General features: G+C 41.6%; 2 protein-coding genes across 2 annotated transcripts in view; one reads left to right on the forward strand and one right to left on the reverse strand.

Moving 5' to 3' along the window:
- The window catches only part of LOC130085010 (adhesion G protein-coupled receptor E1), a 180,854-nt gene that overhangs the window by 98,468 nt on the left and 63,400 nt on the right, over nucleotides 1-18,986 (reverse strand). The gene's annotated exons all lie outside the window — the stretch shown is intronic.
- LOC130086320 (G-protein coupled receptor 183-like) lies at nucleotides 11,348-17,120 on the forward strand. The gene is made up of 2 exons (XM_056252563.1): nucleotides 11,348-11,603; nucleotides 15,761-17,120. The coding sequence occupies exon 2, from the start codon at nucleotides 15,795-15,797 to the stop codon at nucleotides 16,743-16,745; it is 951 nt and encodes a 316-aa protein (XP_056108538.1). The 5' UTR covers nucleotides 11,348-11,603; nucleotides 15,761-15,794; the 3' UTR covers nucleotides 16,746-17,120.

Raw genomic sequence — 18,986 nt, forward strand, 5'->3', positions numbered from 1 at the left:
CTTTGCGTAGTGGGAGGGGGCCCCCAAATCAAATTCTGCTTAGGGCCCCCAAAAGGCTCGGACCGGCTCTGGAGACCAGACAGACAGTGTGAGTTTTTTGTGACAATTGTGAGGGAAATAGCCTACACAATTTATTCACATAAACTGTGTAGTCAGCCGTTCTCCCTCCCATCTGCACCGTGTGAATTGTGAACGCAAGCAGGTCAGTGAGTTACAGGGCGCTCCTTGTCTCCATCCAGTTTAGGCTAGTAACTAATAGGCCTGTTATATAGTTTATATAGAATTAAGTTAGCATTAGCAGAGTTTTTTGTTTTGCAGCACTGAGCAGTTATTTTCAACTTTATCATAAAAAACAGTACAAAAGCATTTCCAGATGACAAATATCTGGACATGCCTAGTAGCTAATGTTAATTATTGTTTTCTAAGAACAGAATGTCAATTAAAATGTTAAATGTAAAATTAAATGTAATGTAAATCTCCCAAGAAATTCTGTACAGATACCAAATACTTTGACATCAATATATACTTAATACACTTCTGCTAATGCAAGGATTTTGTGTTTGTATTTTTTCCCACACCAAGCCACGCCCCTCAATAAGCCCCTCCCCCATAACCCAAGCCCCGCCCCCAAAAATCTCACTCTAAGCTGAACTCAAAAGTTGGCAGCCCTGAAAGGTAGATTTGTGTTCTGGAGTTCGGCTGATAAACTCTGACATGAGCTAACTAATTGTATTGCTATAGCGCTGATATTGATATAGACTAACGTTATATCACTAGCAGTTTTTTTAGACGATGTTTTTTTTTGTGCTGCCTAGGCTGAATCGTAATCGCGTGATTCGCGTCAAGACACCAGGGGTGCGTTTCCCGAAAGCATCGTTAGCCAACTATGGTCGCAAGTTCCGTCGTTACCAATAGAGTTCAATGGGATTTGCGACCATAGTTGGGTAACGATGCTTTCGGGAAACGCACCCCTGATTGGCTAATACTACACACTGAAGATAAATAAAATAAGTTTTAATTAAATAATTACTAAGAAATCCCTCTCTTCATCCCACACCCCAAACATGGCATACAAAATGTTGTGGAACAGAAACAACAACCAGAGATACACTCACCGGCCACTTTATTAGGTACACCTGTCCAACTGCTCGTTAACACTTAATTTCTAAGCAGCCAATCACATGGCGGCAACTCAGTGCATTTAGGCATGTAGACATGGTCAAGACAATCTCCTGCAGTTCAAACCGAGCATCAGTATGGGGAAGAAAGTTGATTTGAGTGACTTTGAACGTGGCATGATTGTTGGTGCCAGAAGGGCTGGTCTGAGTATTTCAGAAACTGCTAATCTACTGGGATTTTCACGCACAACCATCTCTAGGGTTTACAGAGAATGGTCCGAAAAAGAAAAAACATCCAGTGAGCGGCAGTTCTGTGGGCGGAAATGCCTTGTTGATGCCAGAGGTCAGAGGAGAATGGCCAGACTGGTTCGAGCTGATAGAAGGGCAACAGTGACTGAAATAACCACTCGTTACAACCGAGGTATGCAGCAAAGCATTTGTGAAGCCACAACACGCACAACCTTGAGGCGGATGGGCTACAACAGCAGAAGACTCCACCGGGTACCACTCATCTCCACTACAAATAGGAAAAAGAGGCTACAATTTGCAAGAGCTCACCAAAATTGAACAGTTGAAGACTGGAAAAATGTTGCCTGGTCTGATGAGTCTCGATTTCTGTTGAGACATTCAGATGTTAGAGTCAGAATTTGGCGTAAACAGAATGAGAACATGGAACCATCATGCCTTGTTACCACTGTGCAGGCTGGTGGTGGTGGTGTAATGGTGTGGGGGATGTTTTCCTGGCACACTTTAGGCCCCTTAGTGCCAATTGGGCATCGTTTAAATGCCACGGCCTACCTGAGCATTGTTTCTGACCATGTCCATCCCTTTATGGCCACCATGTACCCATCCTCTGATGGCTACTTCCACCATGTCACAAAGCTCTAATCATTTCAAATTGGTTTCTTGAACATGACAATGAGTTCACTGTACTAAAATGGCCTCCACAGTCACCAGATCTCAACCCAATAGAGCATCTTTGGGATGTGGTGGAACGGGAGATTCGCATCATGGATGTGCAGCCGACAAATCTGCAGCAACTGTGTGATGCCATCATGTCAATATGGACCAAACTCCCTGAGGAATGCTTCCAGCACCTTGTTGAATCTATGCCACGAAGAATTGAGGCAGTTCTGAAGGCAAAAGGGGGTCCAACCCGTTACTAGCATGGGGTACCTAATAAAGTGGCCGGTGAGTGTATATTTATAAGCTATCATTTGATTGTCATCACAGTTTGCCAACAGGGGGTGCTGCAACATCTGCAGCACCCCTACTTCCCGCGTCCATGTATAGGTGCATGTATGGATAGCATGGAGGTGAGTAGCTATGATGCTCACTTTTTTGTTGACCGTTTCCGTTTTTTTTTTTCTGTCCATTTTTTCTTATTCTACCGTCATCATTCAACATTCTGCTGTTCTCTTCAATATTACAAAAAAAACAACAACAAAAAAACATGGATTTGCGGTTGAAACGCGTCATCTTTTATTCCCTCTACTCAGCCTCTTAGCGGATACTGGCTGCCGCTATAGTTAGTTCACACAAAACTGAAAATGATCAAATAATTTACTCACCCTCAAGCCCATAGGTGGCTCCATGGGGTTAATAAAGTCCTTCTGAAGCAAAGCAATGCATTTTTGTAAGAAAAATATCCATATTTATAGCTTTATAAACTCTAATCACTGGCTTCTGTTAACGGCCGTACGCAAGTCTAGTTCCGGCGGAAGAGTGACCTCTGACCCGGCACATGACGTATTGACGAACGTTGAAGCGCAAAAGATAGAGCAAAACAAAACACTGGTCATGAATTAGAAGCCTAAAAAAAGAATTTTTAAAGAGAAATGTCGGCGGAGCTTGAGTTTGTTGCCAAGCCCTATTTGTTTGAACCGCAAGAGACGTTTACTCTCACCTAAGCTTACGCTACTCCTACATCCTACGTCATACCTCGGGTATATAGACCTAGGATGGCTTGAGGGAGAGTAAATTATGGGATAATTTTTATTTTTGGATGAACTAACCCTTTAAGGCCTGTTCACACCAAGAACGATGACTATAAAGACAACTATAATTATAAATATATTAGCGTCCACACCAATGCGCAATATTCTGTTTAAGTACACGCTGCAGTTTTGTCGTCTGCCAATTTAAATGCTCGAGTTCTTTAAAGTAGGGTGGATTCTGATTGGTTGCCAAAGTGGTATAAATATACAGTAAGTAGTATTTACAGTAACGAGTGGGATAGTGACCCAACTCTCAAAACGTGGATTACACCTATGGTGGGAGATGACTCGAAGGCTCTTAATAAATAGGCCTATAACTACCTCTGAGAGCACAGTTGAATTACTTAATTGAAATCAAATATGGGAACATTGTCATGTGCACACTGATCAGGACATCTGCAACTTTTAAACCATCCAGACTTCTCTCTACTCGTCCCCAACAGCTGCTGAAAGAGGTTTCTAAGTTCCACGTTATGTTCTACAATGTGTACAAGAAAGACGTACTAGTGTAATGGACATAGGCCAGTAAGAGCTGTTCGTGTAAACCTCACTCCCCTGGCCTCAAGAGGCGTGCTAGCGTCTGACGCTAGATGCTGTGGTCTTTAGCGTCCTTGTTAGAGTGTCCTCCTCCCACGCCGGAGACTCCGGTTCGAATCCCGCTCAGAGCAGGTCGAGTAGGACTGGCTATATTTGGTGCCGTGACCTGGATGGGATTGAGGTTTAGCGGATTGAGTGTAACGGACGTAGGCCAGTAAGAGCTGTGCGTGTAAACTTCTCCCCCTGGCCTTAAGAGGCACACTAGAGGCTGCAGTCTTTAGCGTTTTCAGATTTTAAGGTGTGTGGGAGGTTTAAAGTCTGTTATTCTCTTGACTGTCGTTTGCAAATATTTGACATGCTTAGTTTCTACCTGTTTGGGTAGAAACATTTTTGTCATCTGCAAATTTTTGTTTTCCTGTTGTATTTTCCTCCTGTCCGGAAAATTTATTCATTTTTATAATTTTAATTGGTCAAAGCATATCACTAGCAATCAGTATCCTATTAAAAGAGGAAATGTATGGCCTCATTAACGCACACTTCCAGCATCTTTGCGTGAAATACAATGAACAATTAGTTTGTTTAAGAACTGAAAGGCCGTTTGGCTGTGACAATGGACAAGCAGGAAATTTGTTGAGTGAAAACTGAAAAGCCATCTTTTAAATGCAATCTTCCCATTCCCAATACTCTTCCACCACTGACGTGCAATTTAAGGGAGGATGAGACTCATCTCTTTAGGTAGCCTATACTTTAGCAGACATGCACACTGAATTTAAAGCAATAAACATGCACAGACAAACTGGTCGTTCACACACGTTTTATACAGAAATCAGTTTGTTCTATAAATGTAGCTTTGATAATTATTCTTATAAAGTCAAAGAACATGTTGTAGAAGCATGTAAACCAGCTGCTGAAAATGGGTGCAGCGTTTTAGGTGCGGAGCACGTTCAGATAAATAACCTAATTAACACGAGAGGAGTGCATTCAGTTAATCAACTCAATTAACAAGAGGTATATATAACAGCAGACTCACCTCTGTTCATTGACAGTTTATCAGCATATTGGTTGGCCCATTTTGCCACTATGTCACAACTCAGACTCTTCCCGTCCGACAACAAGACCGACTTTGCTCTGGATCCTCAGCCACAATCTGCCGACCCCAGGACCACTCCTTTTCTGCCTGACACCGAACCCGCGCCCCAGGCTTCTTTGTGCAGCTGCCGGCCTGCCCGAACAGCTACACGCTCGCCAAAATGCCGAGGCCAACCCTCGCCTCCACCGGCAAGACATCCAACTTCCTCCCCGGCATCCTTGTGTCGTTCGGCCATCCCAACGAGTAGTAGGATTGAGGCAAGTGCTGAATAATTCTGACGTGCTGTTCTCATTGAGGATGAACAAAGCAGAACTGTTCGATCTCTACGTTACCTTAAAATCAGCCAACCTCTCTCCTAAGTCTACTCCAGTCCCCAAGATGGACAACAGGCAGAGCAAAGCCCACAGTGCCCAGAATTTGCCTCGCTTGAAGCCACCATCTTCCTCCCACACAAGATTCGGCATGCTTAGAGTGTTGGGCCACATCGGCAGGCCTTCGGCGATCCTGGGCCGCGCCCCATATTCCACCACAGCAAGACTTCACTCTGCGTGGTTACTTATTTGGCGTAGGCCCCGTCCGTAGCTCACAATCCGAGGGTAACGGGATCTGCATTTCCTGCCTGAAGACGAAGGCAGGGGCACAGCCGACCCCCTGGGAGGTCTGGGCAGGGACCATCCTGATGATGGTGGGGAGGATGGAGGTGAATGTTGGCGTCAGCATCTGCGAACTCAGACGTGTAATTACCGATCTTTTATATTACAAGTATTAGAACACGATTAGTTAGATGTGAAGGTAATAAGTGACGTAACAATTGAGTCTTCCTGGCAGAACTTATCCACACAGTTAAAAAAGTTTTCTCCAAGCTCAAACAATCTCATATTTGATTAAACAAAGCAAGGCTATATTTTCAACTATATTTTCAACCTCTCGTCACCAATCCAACCATAGCAATCCGTTCTTGCGTACCTTCATTGAGAAGCTCTCAGGCTGAATACCCTTTTGAACCTCCATTCTTAGATGACTCCAACAAACCCGTTACATGCTTTTGGTTCCAAAAACACCTCAAATCCCCTCTCCGACAATCCCAGCAAAAATAATTTTCTCTAGTCACTCTTTCCGCATCGGGACAGCAACCTCAGCAGCCCAAAAAGGCCTCTCCCAGCAGCAGATCCAAGCTCTCGGAATATGGTCCGAGATGGACCTTACAAAGCTACATCAGGACAAACCATTTCCACATAAAAAAAACGGCCTCTTGCGAGTGCCTCTTGTCCGAGCATATTGCATTTTCCGTCCTTCTGCGGGTGAGGCTAACCCGTCCGATGCCGTGCCAAATTACGCTGCTCCTCGTTCGTCGGCCAGGAGGGCTCACCAATCCGACGCCGTGAGCTGCTCCCCGACCGGGCGTCCCAAATTATGCGGCTCTGCATCAGAGGCTTTGCTGCCTTCCCGGTCAAACAACCAGGCATCTTCTCGAAACGCCTGCCCGCCAAATCTTGGTGCTCATTTTGGGGGGGTCTTTAGTCTGGCGGTTGTCCTTTGCTCATTTGCTTTTGGGGGGAGCACTCTGAGTTCGGGCTAAATTCCAAGCTCGGAGCCCTCCTCCCGGACAGCAGGTATATACAGGGTATATACAGCAGACTTACCTCATTGACAGTTTATCAGCATCCCTCCATCACCCCATCTCCTCACTTCTAGCTCTAATCCTATCTCAACCGGGGGTAGTACTCTGGGTCCAGGCCAAATTCCGAGCTCGGAGCCCTCTCTACGGACAGCACACCAAATACACATAACCTTTACCCTATTTAATTATATGTAAGTGTGAACTCGTAAAATTTGTTTTGAACCCCTCATTGCGTCTGTTACGCAGTTTTGTTTGTAAGTAGGAATATTTGTCCATGCTTTATTTCTGTTTTCTGCAACATACAATTTTAGGAAATTAATCATATTAATAAATGTTTTCTTTGCATAACATGCATTCTGTGATGTGGGACATGAACAGTGACCATTCCCAAGCCTTTCACATTGACATGGTCGCACACCACAATTTTATTATTTAGCGTTAAGAGTGGCCTCAGACACAATCACTTTTACGCTTCTAGGATAGTCACAAGTGGAACGTTTGGGATTATGTTTTTGTGCTGCTGTCAGTGTGTTTTACTATGTCAGGCTCAGTGTTGTAGTATGGAGGAAATACTTACATTAGAAAGAGCAAAACCTTGTCTGGTAATCTGGCACATGGCAAGAGTAGATTGCTGAGTAGCATTTCTAGGGGTATTTAGTATTTACACGTAATACTGCCTAACACACAAATTTAAACAGCATCAACCCAATGAAAAGTTTAGCATAATTATCATATCTTAAATGGTTTCATGGTGAGTCTTGAATCTAGCTTGGTAACTAAAAGTTCACTGGAAATTAAACAGAAATTTTAAGTTTAATTTTGCCTGTCTGTGCATGTGTGATCAAATGCAGTGACAAGTTAGGTCACACACATATGCAAATTAAGGGGCATGTATTGGACTTTCAGACATACTAATTTATTTACTTCTAAACAATGTGAGATACTGTTGTTTTATCTGTGATTCCATGTCATTTGGGATTTGCAAGTTTGCATTTTCAAGATTTGCCATGTACAGGTATTTTGTAAAGTGATCCTCATTTCATTAAAGTGATTCTCATTTCAACCAGATGATCCCACAGTAGCTGCACGTATCTCAAGCTGTCTGGCGGGCATCTCGGCATGGATGAAGGAACATCACCTGCAGCTCAACCTGGCAAAGACTGAGCTTTTCGTCCTCCCTGCCAATCCATCTCTACAACACGACTTCGCCATCCAGCTAGATTCATCATCAATCACCCCATCAAGGTCAGTCAGAAATCTTGGAGTAATATTTGATGACCAGCTGACCTTCACAGACCATTACAAAGACAACTCGATCATGCCGGTTTGCACTGCACAACATCAGGTAGATCAGGCCTTTCCTAACTGAGCATGCAACACAACTTCTCGTCCAGGCCCTGGTCATATAGGCTGCATTACTGCAATGCTCTTCTGGCTGGTCTTCCATCATGTGCAACTAAACCTCTACAAATGATTCAGAACGCTGCAGCTCGTCTTGTCTTCAACGAGCCCAAAAGAGCTGTAACAAATTAGCTCTATGAAATATTAATAATCAATAATAACTTGTTATGATTAATTATGAATATTTGAGTCAGTTAATTGGATTAACTTGATGTGGCTAAATCAGAACCAAATAGATATTGTGCACGAGTTGTATTAACTAAATCACAAACATAACTAAACTAAACAAACATACATGCATACAGTAAATACATACATACATGTTTAGATAAAAGGGTGAGTGATAGAATGGAACTGGAAGCCGGAAATGAAACTATGGAGGAGATTCATTTAACTGTTAAAAGAACCATCGGCTTATCTATTTTCAGAGCACTTCATTTAAATTGATACCTTGCATAGCTTTGTAGTGTGGGGACAATTCTTGAAGTTGTTGAAAATTGAAGTCGTTGATGGTTCTGTGAGTGTCAAATGTGGAAGTTGGTTGAAAGTTCTCTCTCTCTCTCTCCATGAGCGCATGGCTGGTGCGTCCAGGCCTGTTTGCCGGCCCTGGGCCGGAGAAGCCACGCAGAGCAAATGGTAGGAGTTGCGATGGACTTCTTCTGTGTTGAATGAAGATGTCGTGGCAAACTTCTGAGGTTGTCTTTGATTTTGTTGTGGTTTAGAGAGAGTCCTCTCTCTCCTTAATACATGGCTAGTTGTGAGTCAAGGCCTGTTGCCCTGGGGTCTGGGGCCTGGTGCCAAGACCTTCTGGTCCTAGTTGGGGGAACCACAGATCCCAGAATGAGTTTTATATATTCTTTGTTAACCATAACAAATAATTGTGTCTGATTGGTCTCAGTCGTTACAGAGCCCACATCACTCCTCTGTTCATCTCTCTGCACTGGCTACCACTCGCAGCTCGCATCAAGTTCAAGGCATTGACGCTTGCTTACAGATCTATCACAGGCTCAGCTCCCTCCTACTTTCACTAGCTCCTACGAGTCTACGTCCCTACCAGAAGCCTACGATCAGTCAATGAGCGACGGCTCGTGGTACCATCACAGAAAGCCAAAAAATCACTCTCTAGAACATTCTCATTCACGGTTCCATGCTGGTGGAATGATCTCCCCACCGTCATCCGGAATGCAGAATTCCTGACAACATTCAAAAGACAACTGAAAACTCATCTCTTTCGTGAGCAAAAAATAATAATTTCCCTTAATACTCCCTTGTCTGGCTTATCTTACTCTGCACTTTGCATTTTGAGCACTTCTTGCGTCGGTTTTGCTTCTTCACGATGACTCGCTTTAATTTAGTCCTAATTTGTAAGTCGCGTTGGATAAAAGCGTCTGCTAAATGACTAAATGTAAATGATCCACATACCCATGGCTGATTTTTTTTTTTTTTACTATTGCAGTTCAACTCTCTCACAACAGAACTGCAAATCAAGAAAAGTTTGGGCTTTTTTCTCCATATTTTCCATACACAGTAGTCAATTGAATTGTCTATCAATGCCAAAGTCACAGATACATGTATCAATACATGCGCCCACTACTACTATGCAGGTCACAGACATACAGACAAGCATCAAAATGTGTGATCGATGTCAAAACGGAATGTGCATATTTTGTTTGACACATGCTTCTCAATATTCCTTCTGATATCTCTTTTATCAATCAAAGAGTTGTCTGTGCAGGAAGAGGATGGATCTCTTTCCCAGATTCTCCCTGAACTGGCACATCACCTAGAGACCTATCACATCAGAGCCATCAACATGGACAATAAATCTGGCCTATGTGTGGCAACAGTTCTTTTGTGAAAGGCTTCCTCGCATTCAGTTAAATATGTCTTAGAGGAGGCGTGTTTTTTCTTGTCCAGTTCGTGGGCTGCCAATGTAGCAAAATGGAGAATGTGTTTCCTGTCAAAAAACAAACACACACTAGAGAATGAGCTCCAAAGAGAATTAGAGAAAGTTCCAAAAAATGCAAATCAAACAAAGGTAAGAACTTGCACACTTACTGAATACTCCCAAACAAATTTTTTATAACAAACCATGTGGTTTACGTTTCAACGCATGCAAGTTCTGATGAAGACTCGCATGAGTCAAAATAATAACCACAGGGTTTGTTATTAAAATTGTTTTAAGCATTTAGTAAGTGAGAGAGGTAATTCCCTTGTAACGAATATCCTGTACCTGCCGATTTGTCCAAGAAAAGCTCATGCTTTCCTTTTTTTTTCTGTGATATTCATTTGGCTTCCAGCATTTCCATGTGTGGTCTAATTTTGCCATAACCAATAACATAACCTCCTTCAGCCCGAGATATGCTATAGGATCCAGCACTCCTCTGTGACCCTACAGAGGATGAAGCGGTATGGAAGGTGGATTAACGGATAAATAAGGATAAGGTAACCTACAGTTTGTGTCCGTGAGTATTTCTTCTGGTTGATGGTCAGTATACCATTTAAAGCCTTTAAAACATATTTTAGATGGTAGAGAATCTCTCTCCAGGACCTACTGTAGATCACCACATCATCCAGGTAACATCCATTAAACTTTAAAAAGTAGTGACCCATGGACACAAAATGGCATTATGGTATACTGGTTAAGCCCATGGGAAAGCTGTACAACAGGGGAACTCAATCCTGATCTAACTTCCTGCAGAGTTTAGATCTGACATTATTCAAACACACTTGAACTAGGTAATTAAGGTTTTGCAGTTATAAAATGCAGTCGTGTTAGAGTATGGGGATGGAACTAAACTCTGCAAGAGTGTAGATCTCTATGAGCCGGATTGATCCCCATGTGTATACTGTAGGAACTACAGTACATACAGTAAGTGTATGAGTAATTGGCACTTGCTAGTTTCCTTTACAAATACCTGATATATAAGATAACCCTTGTCACTTATTTCATAAGACTTTCTAGAGTCTTGATACACAATCATAAAAATCGATTTCTCCAACTTGTGAAACCCTCCATCAAGAGCAGCCACATACAGTAACACACAACAGTCATGCTAGTGCACACATACTGGCAGCAGAGTCCTGCACCTGTGCTCTCTGTTTGCAATGAAAGAGGGTGACAGACTGACATAAGGGCCTCTGGGCCGGTGGTATAAAACCAGGACCTGTCCCAAGATGCAAATCTGCCCCCAGACCGAGTTTTGGAGCATGTAAGTCAGAGTCAGGGGAGAGGTGTTGTGTGACGGGCTGGATCATGCCTCACCGAACCCATTTATTCTCTCTGATCTGACTGAATTTATGCAGTCTTTTCACTGCCCTGATACATATAGTAATCTTTATAATAATGGTACACTGTGCTTTTGTACAGATTCAATTTATTAAATGTTTTGTCAATTTGGAATGAGTAACATATTGGCTAAATTACTTTCAGACAAATTGATTTTGTATTATTCCAAAATGGACATGTGGGAACATTGTAGGCAGAAAATGTAAAAACGGAAAGATCTCTCGCTTTTTCTTAGAAAAGCTGCTCTTTCCCATTGCTAAATTGGATCCATATGATTCAAAATAATCCAAAGTAATCCTAATGAGTAAGTTCTAAAACAACACACTATGAGCTTTTACCAAGAAAACATCCACCAAAATAGTTCTGATCCTGTGAGGACAGATGAATCTAGAAAACACAGTCTAATTCACCATCAGGGACCGAGTCAAGAAAGCACCTCAAAAAAGACCCTGCCTCCTATCAACAATTGCAATTCCTCCTGGCCTCGTGATGTTTATAAAGGCGACTCCACAGTCTGACCCGCATCTTTACGACTAAAAACGTCTATCTGGTAAGAAGCACACGTTTTCTTGTCTTTTCTATCTTTTCAATCTTCATGTTATGCATATTGATAGCCCTAAATACTTGTATGCATGCCTTAATAATGTCATTATTTGTGCCATAGGTTTTTTTCATTAAATGAATGGTTGTTTATTTTGCAGTTGTTTAGGTTGTGCTGAGAGTATGTTCAACTATTCTAACTAAAAAGAGTTTTTAATATTGCAATGTAAAATGACACTGATGGTAATGGGAGATCTTTGGTACATTTTTTTAACTTTGAAGTTTTCTTTTAATAGGATTGTTTTTTCATCATTTTTATAACGGTAACTAATAAAATGTGTTGATTTAAAATTGTACTTGCTAGATTTAGCTAAATTTAAAACTAGCTAAATTTTTTACCATTCAAATACAAGTACAAGACTTGTAGGTGGAAGGTGAAAAAAAGGTATTTTGGAGAAGGGAAATTGATAATTTACTTATTCAAAGTTTTAATATTTGTCCCAAAACATCTTAACAATACTGATGCAGTACATTGTTGGCAAAATGAGAAGAGAAATCAGCTATGTGAATTCAGTAACTGGTCATACCAGCAAAGTGATTTAGAAATGTTGCAGAGTTTAGCAGAATCATGTTGACTAGCATGTGGGAAAACAGTGTTTGTTTATATAACTGATTAACATTCATCTGGTATTATTTTGGTGTGAGGACACTCACTAATAATAAGATGTTTTTACTCATGAGTCCTCTTCAAAAGAACAAAACCAGGAGCCAATTTTATTTTCTCTTTGCATTAATGCTGTGCCTTGGCAATTTATGCCTTTTCTGGTCTATTTTAGTCATGATGGAGTCAACACTCGAACCAAGTGAATATTATGTATTTATCATAACATTAATATTACCAACATTATTATCAGTATTATAAACAGTCAAGCCTTCATTGGGGGTGTCTGGCTCACTTGGTGTAAGATCAGTCACAAGTTGAATTTCAAAGATCCAGAAGAAGAGCACACAATCAATTTTCAAAAGAGAGTCTGTATGCTATAACTCTTGCATGGAAAATAAGAGATTATGTGGCCGAATCCCAGGAAAACATATTTATTCGTTTTAATTTATTATGAGAATTGATTAGCTTTACCTCTAGCACTATTAACAAAGATTCACCCCACTACATGTTTGGCTTCAGCAGAAGTGAAAGGGGTGGTGGGGAGGAAAGTAGCACAAGGAGCTCAAAAAAGTTACCAATAGGTCAATTCATTCATTCATTTTCAATGATGTAAGGATACAACCCCTTAAAACTGCCTCAAACTGCTTTCACCAGTTGATGAAATTATCAATCAAAAACACACCTTCTTGCAATCTATACTTTTGCTAAGTTGGTGTTGCACCTGTCACAGAGAAGAGGGGGGAGGGATGTGGTTGAAACTTGTTTGGCTATTTCCCTGCCATAGTGTAATGATTATGTAAATGAAAGTTGTTTCAGATATAGCATACGTGGGTTTTTTTTTTCTTCTTCTTTGAAGCATGCATAAGACCATGAATATACATTAAGGGAGTAAAGGGTCAATTCTGTTATTATGTTGTCTTTAAATTTGGAATTATACTGATTTAAAGCAGTGTTTCCGAACCCTGGTCCTTCAGTACCGCAACAGTAGACATTTTGGATGTCTTTCTTATCTAACACACCCATTTCAGGTGTTGGAGTCTCTACTTAACGAGCAAGTTGAATCAGGCCTGATAATGGAGACATACAAAAAGTTGTGTAGTGTTGGGCGTACATCGGAACCACTGTTGAGAACCACTGATTGAGAGTGTGTGAATAGTTCACAACAGACTTCTCAAATAACTTTACCACTTGTCAAAATCAAGTTTCCATTGTCCCCCTCTAGCTGGTTGAAGTCCCCAGGGCTGAAGGAGAAAAACACGACTGATTAAGATCAATCCCCGGGAGCCTCCTTATCCTTTAGCAGACGTACCACTGGAGAGAGTTTAGCCTGAAGGCAGAGAGAGTAGGGCCACAAGGGTCCTTCTGAGACCCTTGTGGAGCAGTGGTACAGAGAATGACATGACAAGAACTCATGAAGCTTGCTGTCCCTTCAGACTTGACTTAGGGTGGTGCTTCACCAACGCTCTACTATAAAGGAGACAGATGAACCACAGAAGTTGTGGTTTGACATGTTTTATGTTTCCCAACTTTTGTCCTGGAGGACCCCCAGCAGTGCACCTTTTGCATGTCTCCTTATTTAACTGTAACGCATCTATTTCAGGTCTTGAAATCTATAGTAATTCTATAGTAATGAGGTGTTTGATTGGAGCAGGGATGTACAATCCTGGTCCTGGAAGGCCAACTGAAATACGTCTAAACCAGCTTAGGAAAATCTTCAAGATGACTAGAAACTTCCAGGTTGGTGTGTTGGGCCAAGTTCTGCAGGACATTCACTCTCCAGGAGGAGGATTGGACACCCTTGGATTAGGGAGACATACCAAATGTGCAGTGTTGGGGGTCACTCCAGAACCAGGGTTGGAGAAAAACAGTGAATTAAATCATGCAACACATGACATTCCTGGCAAATAATTTTTCATGTTAAATCAATACTATTTAGAATGTACTATTCACAATGGGGCTGGTCTCATGTCTGTCTATTATGGACCCTGAATTCACTCTTGACAGTTGTTCTGCTGTGGCTCCCCTCCTATGGGTATATGTAGCGGGATAGCAGGAGAATATCCCTGGGGGGAGACACTGTTTGTCATAGCTGATGTATTGTCAGATCTCAAAATTTGAGATGATCCATGAATTGCCATTAAAGGGATACTCCACTTTTTTTGGAAATAGGCTCATTTTACAACTCCCCCATAGTTAAACTGTTGTGTTTTACCGTTTTTGAATCCATTCAGCCGATCTCCGGTTCTGGCGGTACCACTTTTAGCATAGCTTAGCATACATCATTGAAGTGGACAAGACCATTAGCAGTTCTCAAACAAAAATCACCAAAGTGTTTCGATATTTTTCCTCATGGTACGGCAGTAAAGTTTCTTGATTATTACGCAGGAATGAGAGTATAGTTCCTAGCCATATCAGCCTAGAAAATCGCAACTTTACATTTTCCGTCGGTCTTAGTGCACGATGTAACTACAGAAGAGTCAAGTTTTAAATAGGAAAAATATCAAAACACTTTGGTGATTTTTGTTTGAGAACTGCTAATGGTCTTGTCCACTTCAATGATTTATGCTAAGCTATGCTAAAAGTGGTACCGCCAGAACCGGAGATCGGCTGAATGGATCGGCTGAACGGTAAAACTCAACAGTTTAACTCTGGGGGAGTTGTAAAATGAGCCTATTTCCAAAAAAAGTGGAGTATCCCTTTAAGATTGAATCTTCTCAGATGCCCTGTACCAAATAGAACTCATTACCACTCAGGAAAGTGTACAACTCTGCTCCTAAAGGACAGCCTTCCTGCACACTTCAGTTGCAACCCTGCACCAATACATGAAGTAATCATGTCATTCTCAAGTAACCTGAACACCTTGATTAGCTGGTTCAGGTTTATTTGATTGGAGTTGAAGCTAAACTCTGTAAGACAGTAGCACTCCAGGAACATAATTGGCTACCCCTGGGGAAGACCTTAATGGACTTTACAAGTCTATGAAGCTTACAGTATAATTCCACGTGCACAAATGCCATGTTGGCCTTACCTATTAAGCAGTGTAGGTCAGGGTTACCAATACTGGATAGCTAGCTTCCTGCATGTTTAAAGGCCCATGCATGCAATGGAGCTAAACCCTGCAGGATTTTCCTGTCCAGGAGCAGGATTGGCTACCCCTGCCTCACTAAGAGGACATAAGCCAGGGATGTTCAATCCTGCTCCTGAAGAGCCAATGTCCTACAGAGTTTAGCCTACCCCTACACACCTGTGTGGTTTCTAGTCAAGGCATGGATTAGCTGGTTCAAGGATGCATTATTGATATGCAGGACAGTGGCCCTCCTGGAGCAGGTTTGGTCAGCCCTAAAATAAACACTTCACCATTCAAGGCTCTATTTAGAATAAAACAATCTAAATCTGATATCCATTTCTAAAACATATATCATTGATGTTAACAGGAATACCTAATTATATTGCCATGTTAATTTGTTCAATTATCTTTATAATGTCATTTTCTCCTCCTCCAGAATTTCATTCATTGGTTTCAGTTCCTTAGAAGTCATGGAGGGTCAACTATGTCACAACACAAGAACAAGATACATCCTCAAAAGTAACCTGAATTCTTCTAACCTAACGACCGATTCAGCCAATGCAACGCACGCCTTCAATGTGTTTGAAGGGTGCGAACAAATGGTGAGTGGTATCCTTTTTGACCTAACTATACAGTCCTTCAATGTGATCATAGGAATACCTGCCAACATCCTGGTCATAGCAAGCCTAATAAACACCCGGAATGAGCCTTCAACTTCTGACATCTTCCTGGGCTGCCTGGCTTTCATGGACGCCTACTTCGGATTTATGACTATCATAGCGTTCCTCAATCTCTACCACTGGAAGAGTGCTATGGGTTGGATGGCTCTGAAGTTCTCCTTTGGTGTTAAGGACACCAGCGGGCCGCTCTTCCTCTCGTGTGTCTGTCTGGATCGATTTATAGCCGTTCTCTTCCCCATCGCATTCGGACAGTTGAAGGACATCAAATACAGGATCGGCCTGAGCATCGTGGTTCTGCTGCTCACTTTTGCCTATGCTTCGGCCAAAGCCGTTGGTGGTCTGCCCAACTTTGAAAAGGTTTTCACTGGTGAGGTCTTGTTTGCTTTTACCTGGATGGTGGTGTGTAACGCGGCGATCCTCTGGGCCCTGAAACGCTCACGAGGCTCTGGTAAAGATGAGATGCATCCGATGAAAAAAAAGGCGTTTAAGATGGTGCTGTCTATCTTGATCATCATCATGAGCAACTATCTCCCTCCAGTTGCTCTGTTCCCCTTTGAAGACCATTATCCACACAAGATCTTCCCTTGCTATGTGCAGCCAGTGGGTTATGCCTTCTTAAACATCAGCAGCACTATCCAGCCCTTAACTTATTTGTCCCGCCTGGAGAAAGTACCATTCTTGCCTGATTCTTGTGTAAAGAAGTTAAGCTGCAAGGAACAAGACAAGCCCTTAAAGGAATAATAACTTCTGCCTGAAATAATGTCTGAAATATGGCTTGAAATAATTAACATCCTACTGTAGCCTACTAGTACTGCATTTTCATAGCTCTTCGGTTTGCAATATTCCTTCATATATTGCATATCATATATAATCATATAATATAATATAAATTGAACTTGGATCTGTGTAGCAAAAATAATTATTGTTCTGGAGGTTTTAGACTATCTCTGTTATGTCTTTGAATTGTAACACTGAATTCTGAATATCAAATCATTCATTATGCAAATATACATTGTTTGTAACTTTCCAAGCATTAATATTATATTTTTTGAATTCTAAATAAAACATTCAAAGGTTCATTAAAGAGTTGTGGCGCCCCATGTGTAACAGAGCAATAATTAGGAAAGTTGTTTTTTTGGTCTGTTTTTAATGGACCCCTGAAATAAATTTGTTCAAACATTTTGTTATTTGTCATCCTTGACCATTTCCTTAAATTGATGAATGTACGTTAAAATGTGATCCCATGAGGTTTTGTTGTTTTGACTCATTTGTGCATCCAGTGGCTTTATCTTTTCTTACTCTCATGTTTTGTGTTGGTTCAAGAGTTTTCACTGGAGTCAAGCAAAGCTTATTGGGCCCAGTCCCACGCCAGGGTATCCTGGCTCTCCTACTCATTGAAAGCTAGGTTACAGGTAAGTTAAGATCTGTATAACATTCATAACTGCAACACATGCACCTAATCAGGGCGATAAGATCTTACATGCAGGGATGTCATGCATCTCGGTTTTTTTGAGGGGACACCAGTTAAGGGGACACTCATTTTCCTGAGGCTGTGAGTCATGATAGTCAAGTGGTGTACTTTATAGTATGCATGCATTGGTCTGTGTTCAAATCCTGGTATAGTATAAATTATTATAATAAACCAAGCAAAATTGCAACTGAACTCAACTGCCAGCGATCGTCCTGTAACAGCGGAAATTGACTTTTTGATAACACCATTTGCGTTTCTTGGGGGGAAAACCCCTACCAGAAATAAAAAAAAGAATAACAATAAAAAAAAAAAATTAGGGCTATTTACTATTTAAAATTATGAACTGAAGTGAGAACAAACAACCTCTGCATTTAGAAAAGTATTTTGTGAATCAGAGACATTTGTCTTCAGCTCTTAACATACACTCACCTAAAGGATTATTAGGAACACCATACTAATACTGTGTTTGACCCCGTTTCGCCTTCAGAACTGCCTTAATTCTACGTGGCATTGATTCAACAAGGTGCTGAAAGCATTCTTTAGAAATGTTGGCCCATATTGATAGGATAGCATCTTGCAGTTGATGGAGATTTGTGGGATGCACATCCAGGGCACGAAGCTCCCGTTCCACCACATCCCAAAGATGCTCTACTGGGTTGAGATCTGGTGACTGTGGGGGCCATTTTAGTACAGTGAACTCATTGTCATGTTCAAGAAACCAATTTAAAAATGATTCGAGCTTTGTGACATGGTGCATTATCCTGCTGGAAGTAGCCATCAGAGGATGGGTACATGGTGGCCATAAAGGGATGGACATGGTGAGAAACAATGCTCAGGTAGGCCGTGGCATTTAAACGATGCCCAATTGGCACTAAGGGGCCTAAAGTGTGCCAAGAAAACATCCCCCATACCATTACACCACCACCACCAGCCTGCACAGTGGTAACAAGGCATGATGGATCCATGTTCTCATTCTGTTTACGCCAAAATCTGACTCTACCATCTGAATGTCTCAACAGAAATCGAGACTCATCAGACCAGGCAACATTTTTCCAGTCTTCAACTGTCCAATTTTGGTGAGCACTTGCAAATTGTAGCCTCTTTTTCCTATTTGTAGTGGAGATGAGTGGTAACGCCTCAAGGTTGTGCATGTTGTGGCTTCACAAATGCTTTGCTGCATACCTCGGTTGTAACGAGTGGTTATTTCAGTCAAAGTTACTCTTCTATCAGCTTGAATCAGTCGACCCATTCTCCTCTAACCTCAAGCATCAACAAGGCATTTTCACCCACAGGACTGCCACATACTGGATGATTTTCCCTTTTCACACCATTCTTTGTAAACCCTAGAAATGGTTGTGCGTGAAAATCCCAGTAACTGAGCAGATTGTGAAATACTCAGACCGGCCCGTCTGGCACCAACAACCATGTCACGCTCAAAATTGCTTAAATCACCTTTCTTTCCTATTCTGACATTCAGTTTAGAGTTCAGGAGATTGTCTTGACCAGGACCA

Source organism: Rhinichthys klamathensis, unplaced genomic scaffold (assembly GCF_029890125.1).
Source record: "Rhinichthys klamathensis goyatoka isolate OS25496 unplaced genomic scaffold, OSU_Roscu_1.1 h1tg000004l_1, whole genome shotgun sequence".
NCBI lineage: Eukaryota > Metazoa > Chordata > Actinopteri > Cypriniformes > Leuciscidae > Rhinichthys > Rhinichthys klamathensis.

Coding starts and splice junctions, on each gene's coding strand:
- LOC130086320 (XM_056252563.1), top strand. CDS start 15,795: ATGGAGGGTCAACTATGTCACAACACAAGAACAAGATACATCCTCAAA.